Raw genomic sequence first — 15746 nt, forward strand, 5'->3', positions numbered from 1 at the left:
ACCCCGGCCACACAGCCCAGAAAACCCACCAGAACCAATAAAAAGTAGTCAATTTATTTTGTAGTATCCCCAAACCTATCTCAGACAGGTCACATGTGTCACCCATGCACAGAGAACTGGCAAGCATCCAATAGAAACAAAGCAACCTCCTGGCCAAAGTCTGAAGAATTTAGCTAATTTTGAACTTCTCCACAAGTAAATACAATTTATCTTAACTCTATTCTCCCAAGCTGCTGAAGACAAAATGTAGCAGCAAAAATTCTACTAAGATAATAGTAATGGCCAGCTTGCTACCTTGATGAGCAGGGTGAGGTATGTTTGGCTTCAAACCTGCAAAAAGAAGATTAACACTACCAAAGTCTATCCACAGAATACATAGTACATCAAAATAGTGTGCACAGAAATAGTTTAATCTTCTATTTTCATTTCCTGAGATGGGTGGAGCCCCACACATTGCACTCACCAAGGTCTTGTACAATTTGCAGTGTAGCACCAGAAAGAAACCAACAAAAAATTAACTACATCTGTATTTTGTACAGTTATGGCTAAACTATTCTCTGAACCCACCTCCCCTTATTAAAAGCTTACTCTAACTTCTGAGATGCCCCCTAATCCATCAATAGCACTCTTTAGGAGGTGACCACACAGTACTAACACAGTACTGCATGTTTGTAAGGGATTTGTTGACTGGGGCACTAATAATACACTGACATTAAAAAATAACTACTACACAGCATCTCCCTTTCAAAACAAGACAACCAGGAAAGAAGGCAACGGTAGGCGGAGAGCAGCAGAAACCACAAGCTCACATATATACACTCCCTGCCTTGTGGCAGTTTCCATGGTTGGCATTTCAAGACACTGCTGCAAATTCATCTTCTCTGTGGAAGTTCACACTAATCAAGTGTGTTGTTGTGTCCCTTCAGCACTATTAATTCATATGAAAACTATTGGGTTAAGCATAAGAGTGTTTCAGTAGATAAAATACCGAAAGATTCTTATACAAAGTGCAATTATTTCACTGGAAATGAATGGCACTGTACAATACTTCCTGTAGCATAAAGACCATGTCCCTGATTTGAATGACTGAAGACATTCACACTAAGTACACATTCACAACAGGAAAAACCATGTCGATCCCAAAACAAACTGTGGTATGAAGAAACAGGGAAGGGACACTTGGGCACAACTTCACGCAGGTGACATTTTTAATGTAAGAAGCCAGTTTTGGAGCAGGTTATAAACCAAAAAGTTGCATATTCACTTCACATACCCACACACAAACCCAACAATTTTTACATGCTTACATTTAATATTAGTGAGAAGAACTTGTATGTTTAGAACTAAACATTAGAAATCCAACATTGGAAAGCTGGTAACATCTGAAACCACATTTGATACATCAATTAATGCTGAGTTAATATCACAGGTACCTGAACATCTTAAATGTTTGTTGCCAGTTGGTCGGAATTTGAAATATTTTTCCACCCCTAGCCTAGTTTTCAAAAAATAAAAGACCATAAACCCACATTTTTAAAGTGCTTTTTGGGGATCTACATTAACTCCTTTCATAGCAGACTTCTGAATGTGAAGAAGAATTTGAACAATTCTGTATGCTGAGTCTTCACTGCATCTGAAAAATTATGAGTAAGTGCTGGTAGTTCTATGCATTTTCATGATCTTTAAAACTGCATATTATAGCCGAGTACATACTTTGGTTTAATGATTTTAGTTTGAATTATACATTTTATGCAGCAGTTATATCCCTTCACAAACTCTTTGGTAAACATCTCCAACCAGGGTTAGACACCTGTGAGGCAGCAATCCCCTGTATGAGGCAGACAAGCAAAAATACATGAATCTCCCCGTAGCTTGAATGGTCTGATAAACAGCATCTTTCCCCTCTTAAGAAAAAATAATGTGAATCTGTACATCATGAATCCAGGCCAGAAGATGGCATACTGCCTTGCACTAAATCACATTGGGAAGAGGGGGAATGGCTGCTCTTCTACCCAACAAGAGAGGATTGCTCTTCAGTGAGTGTCTGAACCAGAGCTTACATTTAGGTGCATTTCATACGTTAGAAATTAAACTAGTATCTGAATGGACAATAACTTTCCTTTTACCATTATATCATAAACAGCAACATCAAATACAATGGGTTATATTAAAATATGAACCCTATTTAGCAATCATTAATAAAAGTTGGCTGAAGCCACATATTTAAAAAAAACCTTTATCCTTATATTCTATCACTGACCCTTGGTTGCTGATTCAATGTACTCTTATACCAAATTCAGTAGTGCAAAACATTTTTGCCCAACTTAATTACATGCAGTATTCTTTGCTGCTATGATATTAAGCAACAGCTAGCTAATTTTATACAGAATAACCATCTGACCATAGGATAACTTCAAACATGACAAATCTGTATAAAAACTTTTCAAACATAACAGATAATAAATTGTGAATAAACAGAAGAAATTAAAATTAAGATGAACTTATTCAAAAGTACTGAACAAACAGCCGGTTGGGCTGAATGTGTCTTCTGGCAGCTTTTAGAGCTACATGATAAAGTGTAAATCTATACATTTTATTGGAAAGCTATATGGATCCCAGGGTAATGACCACACATGCATCCCTTCTACTACGTATTCATGATTTTCACACGCTTTCTCAACCAGAAATAATTTCTATGTGTGAAACTTGTCATGTGTGAAGTGGCCATTAATTAAGCGCATACAATAGACAGAATATACTGTTATTTGTTTCTGCATAGCTACAGACATTCCATGATTTGCAAAACTACTGAGGGCTATTTTAGTCATTACATTTTCGGTGCACACACACAACAATTTAAGTGCACATCTAAATTGGCAATATGTTCAAACGTGACAGAAAGCATGCCTCACAGTTGTGATAGGCTCTAGCTCTGCTGAGTGTACACTCTACGACAAACCTGAGTTTGCATGAAATGGCCCTGACAGCTTAGAAGTGCCTGCATTTAGGATTCTGATTTATACTATGATTTGGTGACCTGACACCAAACTGCACAGTATTTGTTCTATCTACACTAAATGAAAAGTTAAAACTTAATTCCTACAAGCTATCAAATATAAAAGAGCAAATATACAAGTATAACACTGAAAATTCTGTACTTTATTAGCACAAAAAAAGCTGTAACAAGGCACAGCAAGCAGGAGTGAGGGAGACACACACATTGATAAATGGGTTAGTGTGGGCATACAAGTAAATCTTCTCAATATGTAGCTGCAGAGATTCCCTACCTCACAGTTACTGCCATGGACACATAAGAACATACTGTAGCAACTGATTAAGTAACTAGGGAGTCCTACTCATTGATACACAATACATAAGCAAAAACAAGGGACTCCATACTCCAATGTAAGTTTTAGTGCAAACACAGCGAGGACAAAACAGGTTGCGTTATGTCCAAGAGCAAAAAAAGGAAGCAAAATAGAGCAAATCTCAAAAGCATTTTGCTCAAAGAGCACACAACCTACATATTACAAAGAAAGTGCTACACAGTTTACAAACACAACAGTACCTATGAAGCATGAAACTTTAATTCTGATGCACTGCAAAGGATAGAGGAGGGGAAAGAAGAGAAGTAGGACAGAATGCTAACTGTCTTGAACAGCTTGCAGTTATAACTAAAGGAGCTGGCCAAGACAGGTGACCGTTAATAGTTTTAGGAGAGGATTACAATACTGTTTGAACCATTCAAAATGAGCTAATATGTAGACAACTCGGTCACCTTAAACAGAATTCAGTTTAACAGTTATACCAAACAGCACAAGATAGATTAGCAAGCAGTTACTAAAAATATTTTAAGTAACCTAAATTTGCTAAGAATGTTATCTAAACCAAGGGCTGCATTGTTCTGGCAATTAACTGGTTAAATTAACTGATTTAAACCGTCTTGACAGACTAATACAATGCCCATGATTAATTAAGCAGACCTTTAAAAAGTTATCTTTAGTGCAAGTGCATAATACAAATTGCAGGAGTCAGACACCATTTTAGCAGAGCCATTCCCTCTTTTCCATCTCAAACTCTTCAAATGAGTTTATCTTGCAAAACCATTTTATTCATTGGAAGGGTGTGTGGGTTTGTTTTTTTTTGCATATTTCATTGATTAAATTATTGCACTATATGCAATATATTATTCAAGTGATAGCAAAATTTTGATTTTAAAAAGAGTTAAATGTCTCCAATCTGCAAGTGCTTGTTAGCACACAAACTATTTTTAAATTTAAATGCAATATACAAGGCAAAGCTTGCCTTAACTGCTCTTTTTTTCCTCTTAAAAAGTGTTTCAATCTGAAAATCGGCATATGAGGAGGAATTGAATTTTGAAAAGATAATTTCTGCTGAAAAAGCAGCTAGACTGGAACATAATTGCTGGTATTCTAGTGCTCCAACAGTGTTCTGCATCCTGAAACTGAGTGGAACATGTCAATGCCCAATAGCTGCCTCACGTAACTACTACTGCAACTGTGATAAAAAAGAATACACCTAGGAACTGGCAAATCATAATCTAAAAAGCTTACATTTAAAAACGTACTATTTTGTGATCTGCATATCATTTCAAGAGGTATTCACAACTAGGCTTGATTAATAACAGGCAGCATCTGACAGACTTTAAAAACTCTATGTTTAAAGTACAATATTGCCCACCAAAAGCACTCAACACAGATGTGCTCGCTGTGGTTATACTGTAATGCACCCCCTCTCAAAAAAAGAGCCACACAGATTCTACTGAGCTTACAAGGGACTCTGAAGTCCATTCATTTTGTCTTAATTGGTTCCCGCTCCAACCATCGCACACGAACTTTTTGCTTATAGTGATATTCCTTTAAGAAGTCCTGTAACATTGCTGGCAAAGGGAGAAAATCAATCCCATCGTACGTGGTGTACCTGCAGATTACTGCCCGGCAGATATACTGCAAACTAAAAGGAAAAGTCCTGTTTAGAGAAACTGTAAGCAATGGTTCAAAAAACATGCAAGAGCTAGGGTCTTTGTAGTGTTCTAGGAGTCCAGTAACAGTGGAGGAGTGAAATACACAAGGGTCGTGAGCATCAAAACTAAAGTTGTGGTTCCACTGCTCAATGCGAGCATGTAGAGACCGGTTGTAACGGCGGAAGCTCACAGAGAAGAGGTAGTCTTCTTGAGCAGAGTCCCTGAGCAAAAAAGTGCCTTCAGGTTTTCCTTCCAGAAGTGCTTCGGCTTCATAGCGGTCCATTACGCCCCAGTAACATGGATTACCGGTGATCTGCAGTAAGTCCGGCACAAGGCAGTGTATGTAATCAATCTGAGTATGTACTTTCCATGCTCCTTGTCTGCTGATGTGGCTATGGCTGTCTCCAGACATCTGCCGTTGCCGTTGTCTACGAGACTGCAAGCAGAGGGTTGTGGTATCACCCTCCGGATCGCAACTTCCCTGTGATGTTGTAGTACCATCTCCAGTTACCTCAGACATGCCAGGGGCCAGCTTTGGCCCCAGTTTATATAATGGGTTAACTTGTGCTGTGGCTTCAAAAGTATGTATTTGCGCATTAGGAGGAGGATCAACCCCTTCCTCAATACTGAGCCTTCGTCTCTCTCTAAGCCTGTCTTCTTCATCTTCTGTAGAAGCCACAGAAGGATCAAACGCGTCAAAAAGAGCTGAATGTGGGCTCACTGGGGCCGTGTGCTGCTTGATTAAATGCCATTTTTGGGCTAGATCCGATCCAGGAGGGAAAGGACATTTTTCTAGCATCAGTTCAGAAAGATGGATCTTTCTTTTATTAGAAAAGAGAGGTTTGGATTGTTTACTGTAAGTTCTAACGGGGAAACATAAGCCAACTGTGTCCTGCAGTCTCTGTCGTAAAGAACGGCTTCCTATGGTCCTGCTTGAGACACTGTCCGTGTCATGAACTGAGCTCACACCATATCTCCTCTCCCTCCTTTGCAAGCGTGAACGGCCAAATCTTTTTTCATTCTCCAAAGAGCTCTGAGTTTTTGTAGAGCAGGAATGCTTCTTCTTCCCACCCCACGGAGCATGCCGCGAGTAAGAATCCCTCCGTGCAAGTCTAGTTCCGGTGGCAACACCCAAATCATTTTCTTTCTCGATGCTTATTTCTACGATCTGTGGAATTTCAGTGGCACAGTTCTGATTTCTCCTTGAAGAATTTCTTGAAGGATTTAGAGTCAGTTGTAAAGAAACATCTCTTAAAGGGCCACTTGGCTGTTGCTCAGTGGTATCAGGTACAAATACACTTTTATCTTTAACGGATGAACTACTGGAGTTCACATCTATGTGTTCATTTCGGTTTCCGCTTTCAGGATTAAAGAGATTCTGGCATCTATACTTGAAGCTGTTCCACATCTTCCCCACTTTCCCCATGGGTTAGGTTACCTATATTTCAAAGACAGGAAAAAGACATTTTAAGACAAGTAACTTGATGAAATCAAAAAGAAAAATGAACTCATATTCTGAGCCTGGAGAAAATATACATAATGAAAAATTAAATTATTTATATCCCTCTAGCATGTTATGTCTATAGAACCATTATATGTACTTAAGATCAACCAACAATACAATAGTTAAATTTATTGTCGAAGGCTTTCACGGCTGGAATCACTGGGGTGTTGTGTGGTTCCCGGGCTGTATGGCTGTTCTGGTAGCATTTTCTCCTGACGTTTCACCTGCATCTGTGGCTGGCATCTTCAGAGGAAGATCTGAAGATGCCAGCCACAGATGCAGGCGAAACGTCAGGAGAAAATGCTACTAGAACACAGCCATACAGCCCGGGAACCACACAACACCCCAATAGTTAAATTAATTTTTTTTGAAAAAAATTGAGAGTGAACTTACATACAAATAAAAATCAAGTTATCACTTGTGGATATCCATTGAGGGTTTTGAAAGGTTACAGCAGATGCATTTTGATTTCTGTAATACTGTCTGCAAGTAAGAGGACACAGCAGCTGCCAAGGGCAAAATCAGCAAGGAGATTTCATGGACTTTGGAGGCAGAATATATGTAGGAGTAAAAATCTTATGGTGACAACTAATGTTTTTCACTTTCCATTGAAATATTTGTGGCCTATGCTGTAGAACTAATAATATACAGCTCCTGCTCTCAATGATATTGAAGTTAACTTTCATTCTCCAGTAAGAATACCATTAAAACAAAAATCCTTTGCACAGCTTTACCTACCAAGAACATTTTAAAAAATTAAAGTACTACATGCATCTTCTATTTAGATATCCATGACACTGCCCCCCCCCCCTCTTTTGGGCCAAAAAATTATAACTAATGACCCCCAAAGCAGTTGGTGATCTGAGGAGCTGGCTGATCATCTGAGCTGGCCGCCTGCTTTCCCTCCAGCTGCTACTTAGCATCAAAAGACTGCTAAATATACATCTGTTTTTAATAGGTTTCCAGGTAAGCAATGTTTGGAGTTGTCATGAAAATGATATAACATTGTGGTAGACATGATTTGGTTCTTCATTACTCCGTCAGGTAACTCCTAACCTTAAATCATTCTTTCATTAATAGGTTCACTGTCATTTCTATATATCTATTACCAGTGCAGCATGAGTGCTACTTCTGCATGGTTCAGTGCATTGGCTAATGTTCAAAATGAGAACAGGATAGGTAGAGGACGGTGCAAATCTGCCAGTCTCTTTATTCTATTTCTGTTCCTACTTTGATCCATTTCCTACACCCCACCTCCCCATGGTCTTACAATGAAAACTAGACTTGAATGCAGAATTTTAATTTCTGCAGCTTCAAACTATAACCTATTCTCCACTGTGATAACCGCTGCGCAGTCAGCATCTTCTTTCTGCCTTCTGTCGTGCAATTCACCTGGCCATTTTAAACCAAGATCTGTCAATATCAATCAATAATCCATAAGTACTATGTCTGTAACTCAGCAGTTCTCCCTTCCCATGCAATGCCTGTTTTAATTTCTTCTTGCTATTAGTATATGAGTGTGAACTCGCAAGGAGTTGTAGGAGGCATCTCATTCTCCCCTCCCCCACTGTTTCATCTTTCCCTTTCTTGTAAGCAGGGGCGTAGGGGAAGAAAATGGCGCCTAGGGCAAAATGCTGCCTGGGCCCTGCCTCCACTTATCCTTTTCTGCCAGATGAAAATACTTTCTGCTGGCTGAAAACAGGCCAAGTTAGTGGGGTGGGGCAAGGGCTGACCTGACCTGGTCTGATGAGGCAGGGCAAGGGGTGCATGGCGCCCCCTCCTTCCCCTTATAGCTACGCCTCTGTAAGCACCCATAGCCTTTTCCTGCTTCCTTCTCTCCTTCACACTAACAGTCAGCCTTTATTAATCTGCCCCGCCTTCAGATCTCTCCCCCCCCTCCGCCTCTATTTAGGAAAACTATGACACAGATTTGTGGTGCTAACTAGTTGGCAGGCCCACTTGCATGGTTGGAAATCCTAAAGGACTTGTGGGGGCACCCAGGGGCTTAACTGGCTAAAATGGCACCCAGGGCAAACACCACAGCTGCCCCACCCTAGCGCCAGGGTGGGAGTCACATTGCCAGTAACCCCCTCGCAATTGCAACCTCCCAAACTCCACAGGGGGCACAGCTAAATTCTGCTGATTATTTCTCCTCCAAGGAGAGAATATGATAAACCTCAGACTATATTTACATAGAACCCAAGACTTGTGGAGTACTGTACTCTAAAGGTTTCATTTTCACTTTTACTGTGCGCCCCTCCATCTTCTCAGCTCCTTGTGCAGTTCTGTTACACTTCAAACAATCTTCTATTCATTGAACTTCTTGAAATTTATTTGTTTGTTTGTTTGTTTGTTTGTTTCGATTTTTATACCGCCCCATCCCCGAAGGGCTCTGGGCGGTGTACAGTATAATAACCATCATGTATAAGGTAAAACAACTAAAACCATTAAAAGCAGCGATAAAATTGAAAACTAAACATAATGACTGAATTAGTTTTCAAGATGGTGTCCGACAGTTCCATTTTTAAATCCTCTATCAGGAGGGAAGAACGGCAAGTCCCAGGATGGTAAATGGCACAGATGCAAAAGGCTGGGGTGTGGGGGGGCACCATCAACGGCTGGTTCCTCCAAAGGCCCGGCGGAACAGCTCCGTCTTGCAGGCCCTGCGGAATTCAGTAAGGTCCCGCAGGGCCCGGACAGCTGGTGGAAGAGCGTTCTACCAGGCTGGGGCCAGAACTGTGAAGGCCCTGGCCCGTGTGGAGGCCAGCCATATCATCGAGGGGCCAGGGACCACAGTAAGTTGGCCTCCGCTGAGCGAAGAGGCCGTACAGGGACATGTGGGGTGATGCGGTCTCAAAGATACAAAGATATTTAGCACTTAAAAGGTAAATAATTAATTCTCTGTACACAGATTTCCAAAGGAACAATGGGATTCCTCAATTTTCTGTATCTTCTATAACATTTTTGATGTGAAGAAGAGGAATGTTATCACTGCAGACACAAATCTACAGTTTTGAGAACTACAAAATGAAGCATCTATGACAGGGGTAGGGAACCTGCGGCTCTCCAGGTGTTCAGGAACTACAATTCCCATCAGCCCCTACCAGCATAGCCAATTGGCCATGCTGACAGGCTGATGGGAATTGAAGTTCCTGAACATCTGGAGAGCCGCAGGTTCCCTACCCCTGATCTATGATAATAGCTCTACATGAAAAAAATTATCCAATATAATCTTACAGAAACCTCTGGAAGAGCATGACATTGTGAATGGATTAATGATTTTTTTAAAAACATGGCATGAATATACAAGTTTCATGCTACGTAATTAAAAATGAATAATTATTTCATGAGGAATAACCTTTGGACTATAATATATCTTCAACAGAAAACTATTTAAACTATTTTTACATAGATTTTTCCTCAAAATGCATTTAAATGTAAAAAAAACAATTTAAATTTTAAAATCTGATTTACATTTTAAAAAGCTGTTTGTTTCCCATTTTTTGAAAAAGATTATTAATTTTTATGCATCTTGGTTAAAACTCTTCCTAATCAAGTTGCTGTAATCTTTAAAAATATTCCCAGAGCTTGAATCTCTGCAGTCCTGGAACAAACTAGATTTCACAGGGCATGGGTGGGAGAGATCCTTGTAAGTCTTTAAACACAAACACAAACACACACACACAAAGTATGCAAACAAGTTGGTCTAAGCAGAGGTGTAGCAAGGGTGGAAAGCGCCTGAAGCACTGGTTCATCCTCTGCCCGTTACACCCCGGAATGCCCCCGCCAGGCCCTCACAGGGGCACGCACCTGGTGCATCGCGCACTCCCCTGCCTCCTTGGAGCTCACACACAACACAACCTCCTTGGAGCTACGCCTCTGGATCTAAGCCCTATCCCTTTCCCTATTCTGCTGTGCTCCATTACTTCCAGTAGTTCCCCTCCTTTCTTTGTCTGCTTTTCCCCCAGTACTCTACTGCTACCCAGAAGCTCGCTTCTGGTACTGGAATGAATACAGCAATGTAAGGTGGTGGCCCTTTAGCTCTCTTTTCCCATATGTTCAAGTTCATTTTGTAAAACAGAGCCTGCAAATCCCATTTTAGACATGATCAGCAGACGCAAGAATTCTCAAAGCATTTGGTTTGAACCTTAGACAAGTTTCTATTTTCAAGACAAACATTTGCACAGCACATGGGGAAAATGACCACAGGGTTCTCAGTCGTTTCGTTTGCTTCTTGATAGATTATAAAAACTTGTATGTGAAAATGGTTTGTCCAATGTTAGCAACTAAAATTCTCAACCAAATCTAAAATTTAGTTCCTTCCTTTCCCATTCTAATGGCATAATGCAAAAATCAAATCCTATTTTTTGAACTGAATTTACTGTTCAGTCTTTCCAATTATCTGCCAAGAACCTCAATAATTTAATAGTTTAATTTTCTAGTTTCTAGCAATAATTTCCTGAGCAAAAATTGTTTGCAGTACTATTTGAATCATACACCCTATGAAAATAGAATCAAAAGTAAAATTTCAATATGCTAAATGTAGACTCAATGGTCTGGATACTATAATTCCATTCAACCAAAAATGCACGGGTCCTTTCGTAGTGGAAGAGAATAACCAGGCTCAGACTTACATACTTTGGTCATGTGATGCGATCAAATTTGCTAGAAAAATCTATGATGCTCGGACTTGTCAATGGCGGGAGAAGACCTGGACGCCAAAGAACAGGATGGCTAGATACCATAAAAACTGATACAGGCATGAGCATCAACCAGCTGAAGGAAGCAGTACTTAATAGAAAAATGTGGAAAGAGCTTGCATATCGGGTCACCAAAGGTCGAGAACGACTGAATGGATAACATCATCATCACTCAGTAATGTATTCTCCATCCAGAGAAAAGGGGGGAGGGAGAGAAAGGGAGGGAAAAGGAGGGAAGGGATAAGGGGGAAAGCGGGCTTTGGTGGTAGGATGGTGGTGAAAATTTGCCCACTTTCCCCTTCCCCCACCACTGCTGAAAAAAAGCCTTTGTTTGCTTTAAAATTAAGATTAGCCTTGAGAAGCTGTTTATTAAACATCTGGGGTGCCGGGCCAGATGATGCCTGTCTAATAAAGCTATTAAAAGTTATTAACCTGTGTCAGTAACTTCATGAAACTTGAAAGCCAAGATATTTAGTTAATAACTCGTTTGAAATATGTTTTTAATAAAAGCCACTGTTCAATTTCTAGGAGAAAACTGTACTTTGAATTCCACCCAAAAGACTCCCGAAGTACTGCTTGAGCTGCAATATCATCACAAAACCCTGAAGTTGAGAGTAGCTTACACTATGGTTTCAATTCCTTAAAGTGAACATGTGCTAATTCAGACATTTTATAACTGCACTGAAGCAATACTTGAGTTTTGTGCAACACAACAGCAGACTCCTAGGTTACTGTTTGCTCCAAGCTTGGAGTCACTAAGATGCAAAAATTGAATAAAGGCCACTTCTCCCATAACAACGGGAGAAGCAAATATGGGGGTAGAATGACTGTTGGTTCTTAGATGTGAAAGGTCCTTCGCCTCTGAGCGTAGGAGGACACCTTCTTGCGTATTTCCCACCATTCACCTGGGAAGCAGGAACTAGACTTTTTCTGCTTCCTATATCCTGTGGGAATTACCCAGCTATCTTCAGTTCCAGTACTCTGCACAGCTGTAAGAATGAACTACACCCATCACTGAGAACAATGTATGTAACACATAGAATAGCACAGCAAACAGAAACAGTGAAATAATCATAGTATGAACACAAGGAAATGTATCTACAATCCTGCCTGTCTTAGCTCTGATGACATGGGAAGGGCAAGATGTCCTCCTGTGCTCCGATGAGAGGGACCTTTCACGAGTAAGATCAATGGTCATTCTCCCACTGAGTTAGGAGGACATCTTCTTGGGACCTCCCAGAGCCATGTATCTAAACTGTCCCGGGCCAGTCATCAGAATTTTCCACCAGGACATTGTGAAGTGCACATCTGCTGAAAGTTGTATTCGATGTGATGAACTTATCTATCTTATAGTAACAAATAAATGTGGATGCTGATGACCAGGTTGCCGCTTTGCAGATTTCATCCAGAGAAATATTTTTGGCAAAGGCGTCAGAAGTAGTCACGCTACGTATGGAATGGCCAGTAACCCCCCACCACGGGAGGGGCAATATTAATGGCACAATATGCCTCCAAGATGTAGTCCCTGGGGCACTTGCTGATGGTGGAAAAAGAAATCTTGCATTTATTTGAAGATGACACAGACACAAACAACAGCCTCTGCCTTCTGAAAGGACAGATTTCTCAGCAGGTAAGCCTTTAGAGTCCTGTTCCACGCCTCCTTGGGATGTCTGGGATTCAAGCAAAAGGTAGGTAAATAGATTTATTGGTGCAGATAAAACCTGGATGAGACTTTGGGACAGAAAAAGAAGTCCGTGCATAGAACAACTTTGTCCTTGTGTTAGATGCAGAGGTTTGGACTCACCAACAACATCCCCAGTTCTGATACCCTATGCACCAAGGTTACTGCAACAAGGAAAATTGTCTTCATTCAGAGAACCTTTAAAGGAATGTCTCTAACTAGTTCGAACAGTGCCTTGGTGAGAGCAGTAAGAACTGTGTAACTTGCACGTCAGGAATAGCACTATTGCAGGTTTGTTGCCGGCGGCCCCCTTGGGAAACATGCCACTTGTGGATGGCCCAACAGTGAAACACCATCCAAGGAAGGTATTATAGATGTAATGACCGCCACTTGTCTTCTTCATGTGGATTACTTAAGACCCTGTTCTACTCTGTCTTAAAAAATTGAAGGAGGGATGGTAGCAACGGTGACATATGATTAATTTCCTTGCGTCTGCACCAGCTGACAAATACTTTCCAGGTACACAAGAGGCATACCTAGGCAAACTGGAGCCCTGGGCAAAATCTGAGTTTGATGCCCCCTCAATGGCCGCCACCCTCCCCCACTGTGACCAAACAATGATTTTTTTCCACCAGGTCTTTTCAAAGTCACCATCACATTATAGAACATCTCCCAACTCACAAATCTGAACACAGCAATGGGCCATGCCACACAGCAGAAATAATTTTTGGAAAACATTTTCAAAATGCTTTCAAAATGTTTTATTACTGCTATGAAAACATTTTATGGTGTTGTATCCAGTCCCCCCAATTGGGGGAAACAGCATCACTTTCAATGTTATTTAAACTGGGGACCACAGATTCTCCTTTTAAGGTGGATTTAAAAGGAGAATCTGGGCTCCCTTGTTTAAACAAGTGATGCTGGAACCCACCCCCAAACAGCATCATTTTCAATGGTGTTTAAACTAAGGAATCCAGATTCTCCTTTTAAATCCACCTTCAAGGGAGAATCTGGGGTCCCCAGTTTAAACAATGTTGAAAGTGATGCCTCTCCCTTTAAATCCATGCCAAAAGGGGTGGATTTAATAAATAACAACAACAACAACAACAACAACAACAACCTCCTTTATTAGGCATTGAGAGAATAAAAGAAAGAAAGAAAACAAGGAAGGGAGTGGATTTAAAAAGAGAATCTGGGGAAATTTGAGGGGTGCCTGTTGTCAGGGGTGCAATTATTAAGATAGCAGCACCAACATTTCAGAGTATCTTCGTGAGACCCTACTGATGATACCACCCAGGTTTAGTGAAGTTTGGTTCAGGGGATCCAAAGTTACGAACCCTCAAAGGTGTAGCCCCCATCTCCTATTAACTCCCATTGGAAACAGTGGGAGTTTTGGACTCCCTAAACCAAACCTCACCAAACCCGGCTCATATCATCAGGAGAGTATCCCAAAAATCCCTGAAATTTTGGTGCTGCTAGCCTAAAACACGACTTTGGACTCCCTAAACCAAACCTCACCAAACCCGGCTCATATCATCAGGAGAGTATCCCAAAAATCCCTGAAATTTTGGTGCTGCTAGCCTAAAATCTGCACCCCCTGCAGGCCAAAAACGGAAAAAACACTGAAAATACAAAATCCTCCACAAATGAACCTGCAATTTTGTTGCCCACTACAAGGTGGCGCCCTGGGCAGCCACCCACTTTGGCCAATGGGAGTACACTTGTACCAATGCCTCTGAGGTACACTTGTATATCCTACAATAGTCTCAGCCACCTGCTGACTGAGACAGAGGTCAGTTAGAAATTGTCGTTCTGTTTGCCAACAGCTAAACATAGGTTGTCCAGTTTTGGATGAAGAAATAGCTCCTGCTCTAACAGATCCCATCTGGATGGTAGCTTGAAGGGAAGTTCTAATGCCAACTGTTGAATAGTGGAGAACCAGGGCCTTCTGCGGCAGAAGGCAGCCGCTAAGATCACAGTAGCTCTCTGCTTCTTGATTTTCTGAGAAGCACTGGAAGAACTGGGATACAGCAGACCTCTGGGTCAAGTACCTGGGAAGCTAATGGTTCTGGGGCAAGGCAGACAGGTCTACCAGTGGGGCTCCCAGACATCTGATGATTTCCAGACCTCTTTTCGAAGCAACTATTCACCTTCACACAAGTGATCCCTGCTGAGCCAGTTCTCTTCCTGGTTCAAGTTTCCTTTGATGTGTTCTGCCTTCAACGACAGAAGGTACTGCTCCACCCGTTCCATAATCTTGGCTAATTCTTGGTGAACAGCCCCTGACCTGGATCTGCCTTGCTTTTTCAAATAAGTCTTTGTGGGCACGATGTCCAACCTGGCCCTTGAATACTTGAAGGGCTAAGAAAACTGTCCTTGTGTTCCATGCAGTTGATATGAAGCTTGACCTTCTGAGGGGACCATCTTGGGAACACCATCCAACACAGAACCCCAACATATCAGGCTCACACTGATTGTGATTTGCTTGTAGGAGGGGAGGTAGACGGACTTCCTCTGTTTGACGTTCTTTGTCTCGACCCACCAAGCAAGACCCCTTTTTACTGCAGCTGGCACCAACAGGGACCTCTCCATTTTGCATGTGATCTGGTATTGATAAGGACACAGGAACTGCTGCAGACACCTGGGATGGTACCTCCCACACTAATGACAACCAGGTTGGAGATCAGCATTCCCATCAGACTAGTCAGAAAGGAGAGGGAGGAGGTGCAACAGATGTCAAGATGCATCTCATATCTTCTTGGCTTTCTTGTCTGTGACAGAGCTCCTTTCACTGAATTGATCACTACTCCCAAATGTTCCAGCAACTGTGTAGGCATCAAGGAACATTTGGCCTGATTCACCAAGAAGCTGTGTCTG

General features: G+C 41.3%; 1 protein-coding gene across 2 annotated transcripts in view; it reads right to left on the bottom strand.

Annotated features, from left to right (window-relative positions):
• Nucleotides 1-1190: 1190 nt before the first annotated feature.
• The window catches only part of SOCS5 (suppressor of cytokine signaling 5), a 37324-nt gene continuing 22768 nt past the window's right edge, over nt 1191-15746 (bottom strand). For both annotated transcript variants that reach the window (XM_048482642.1, XM_048482651.1), the window contains one exon: nt 1191-6422. In XM_048482642.1, coding sequence (XP_048338599.1) covers nt 4812-6410 — 1599 coding nt within the window. In that variant the 5' untranslated portion in view covers nt 6411-6422 and the 3' untranslated portion in view covers nt 1191-4811. The remainder of the gene's footprint in view (nt 6423-15746) is intronic.

Source organism: Sphaerodactylus townsendi, linkage group LG01 (genome assembly GCF_021028975.2).
Source record: "Sphaerodactylus townsendi isolate TG3544 linkage group LG01, MPM_Stown_v2.3, whole genome shotgun sequence".
NCBI classification, from domain to species: Eukaryota; Metazoa; Chordata; class Lepidosauria; order Squamata; family Sphaerodactylidae; genus Sphaerodactylus; species Sphaerodactylus townsendi.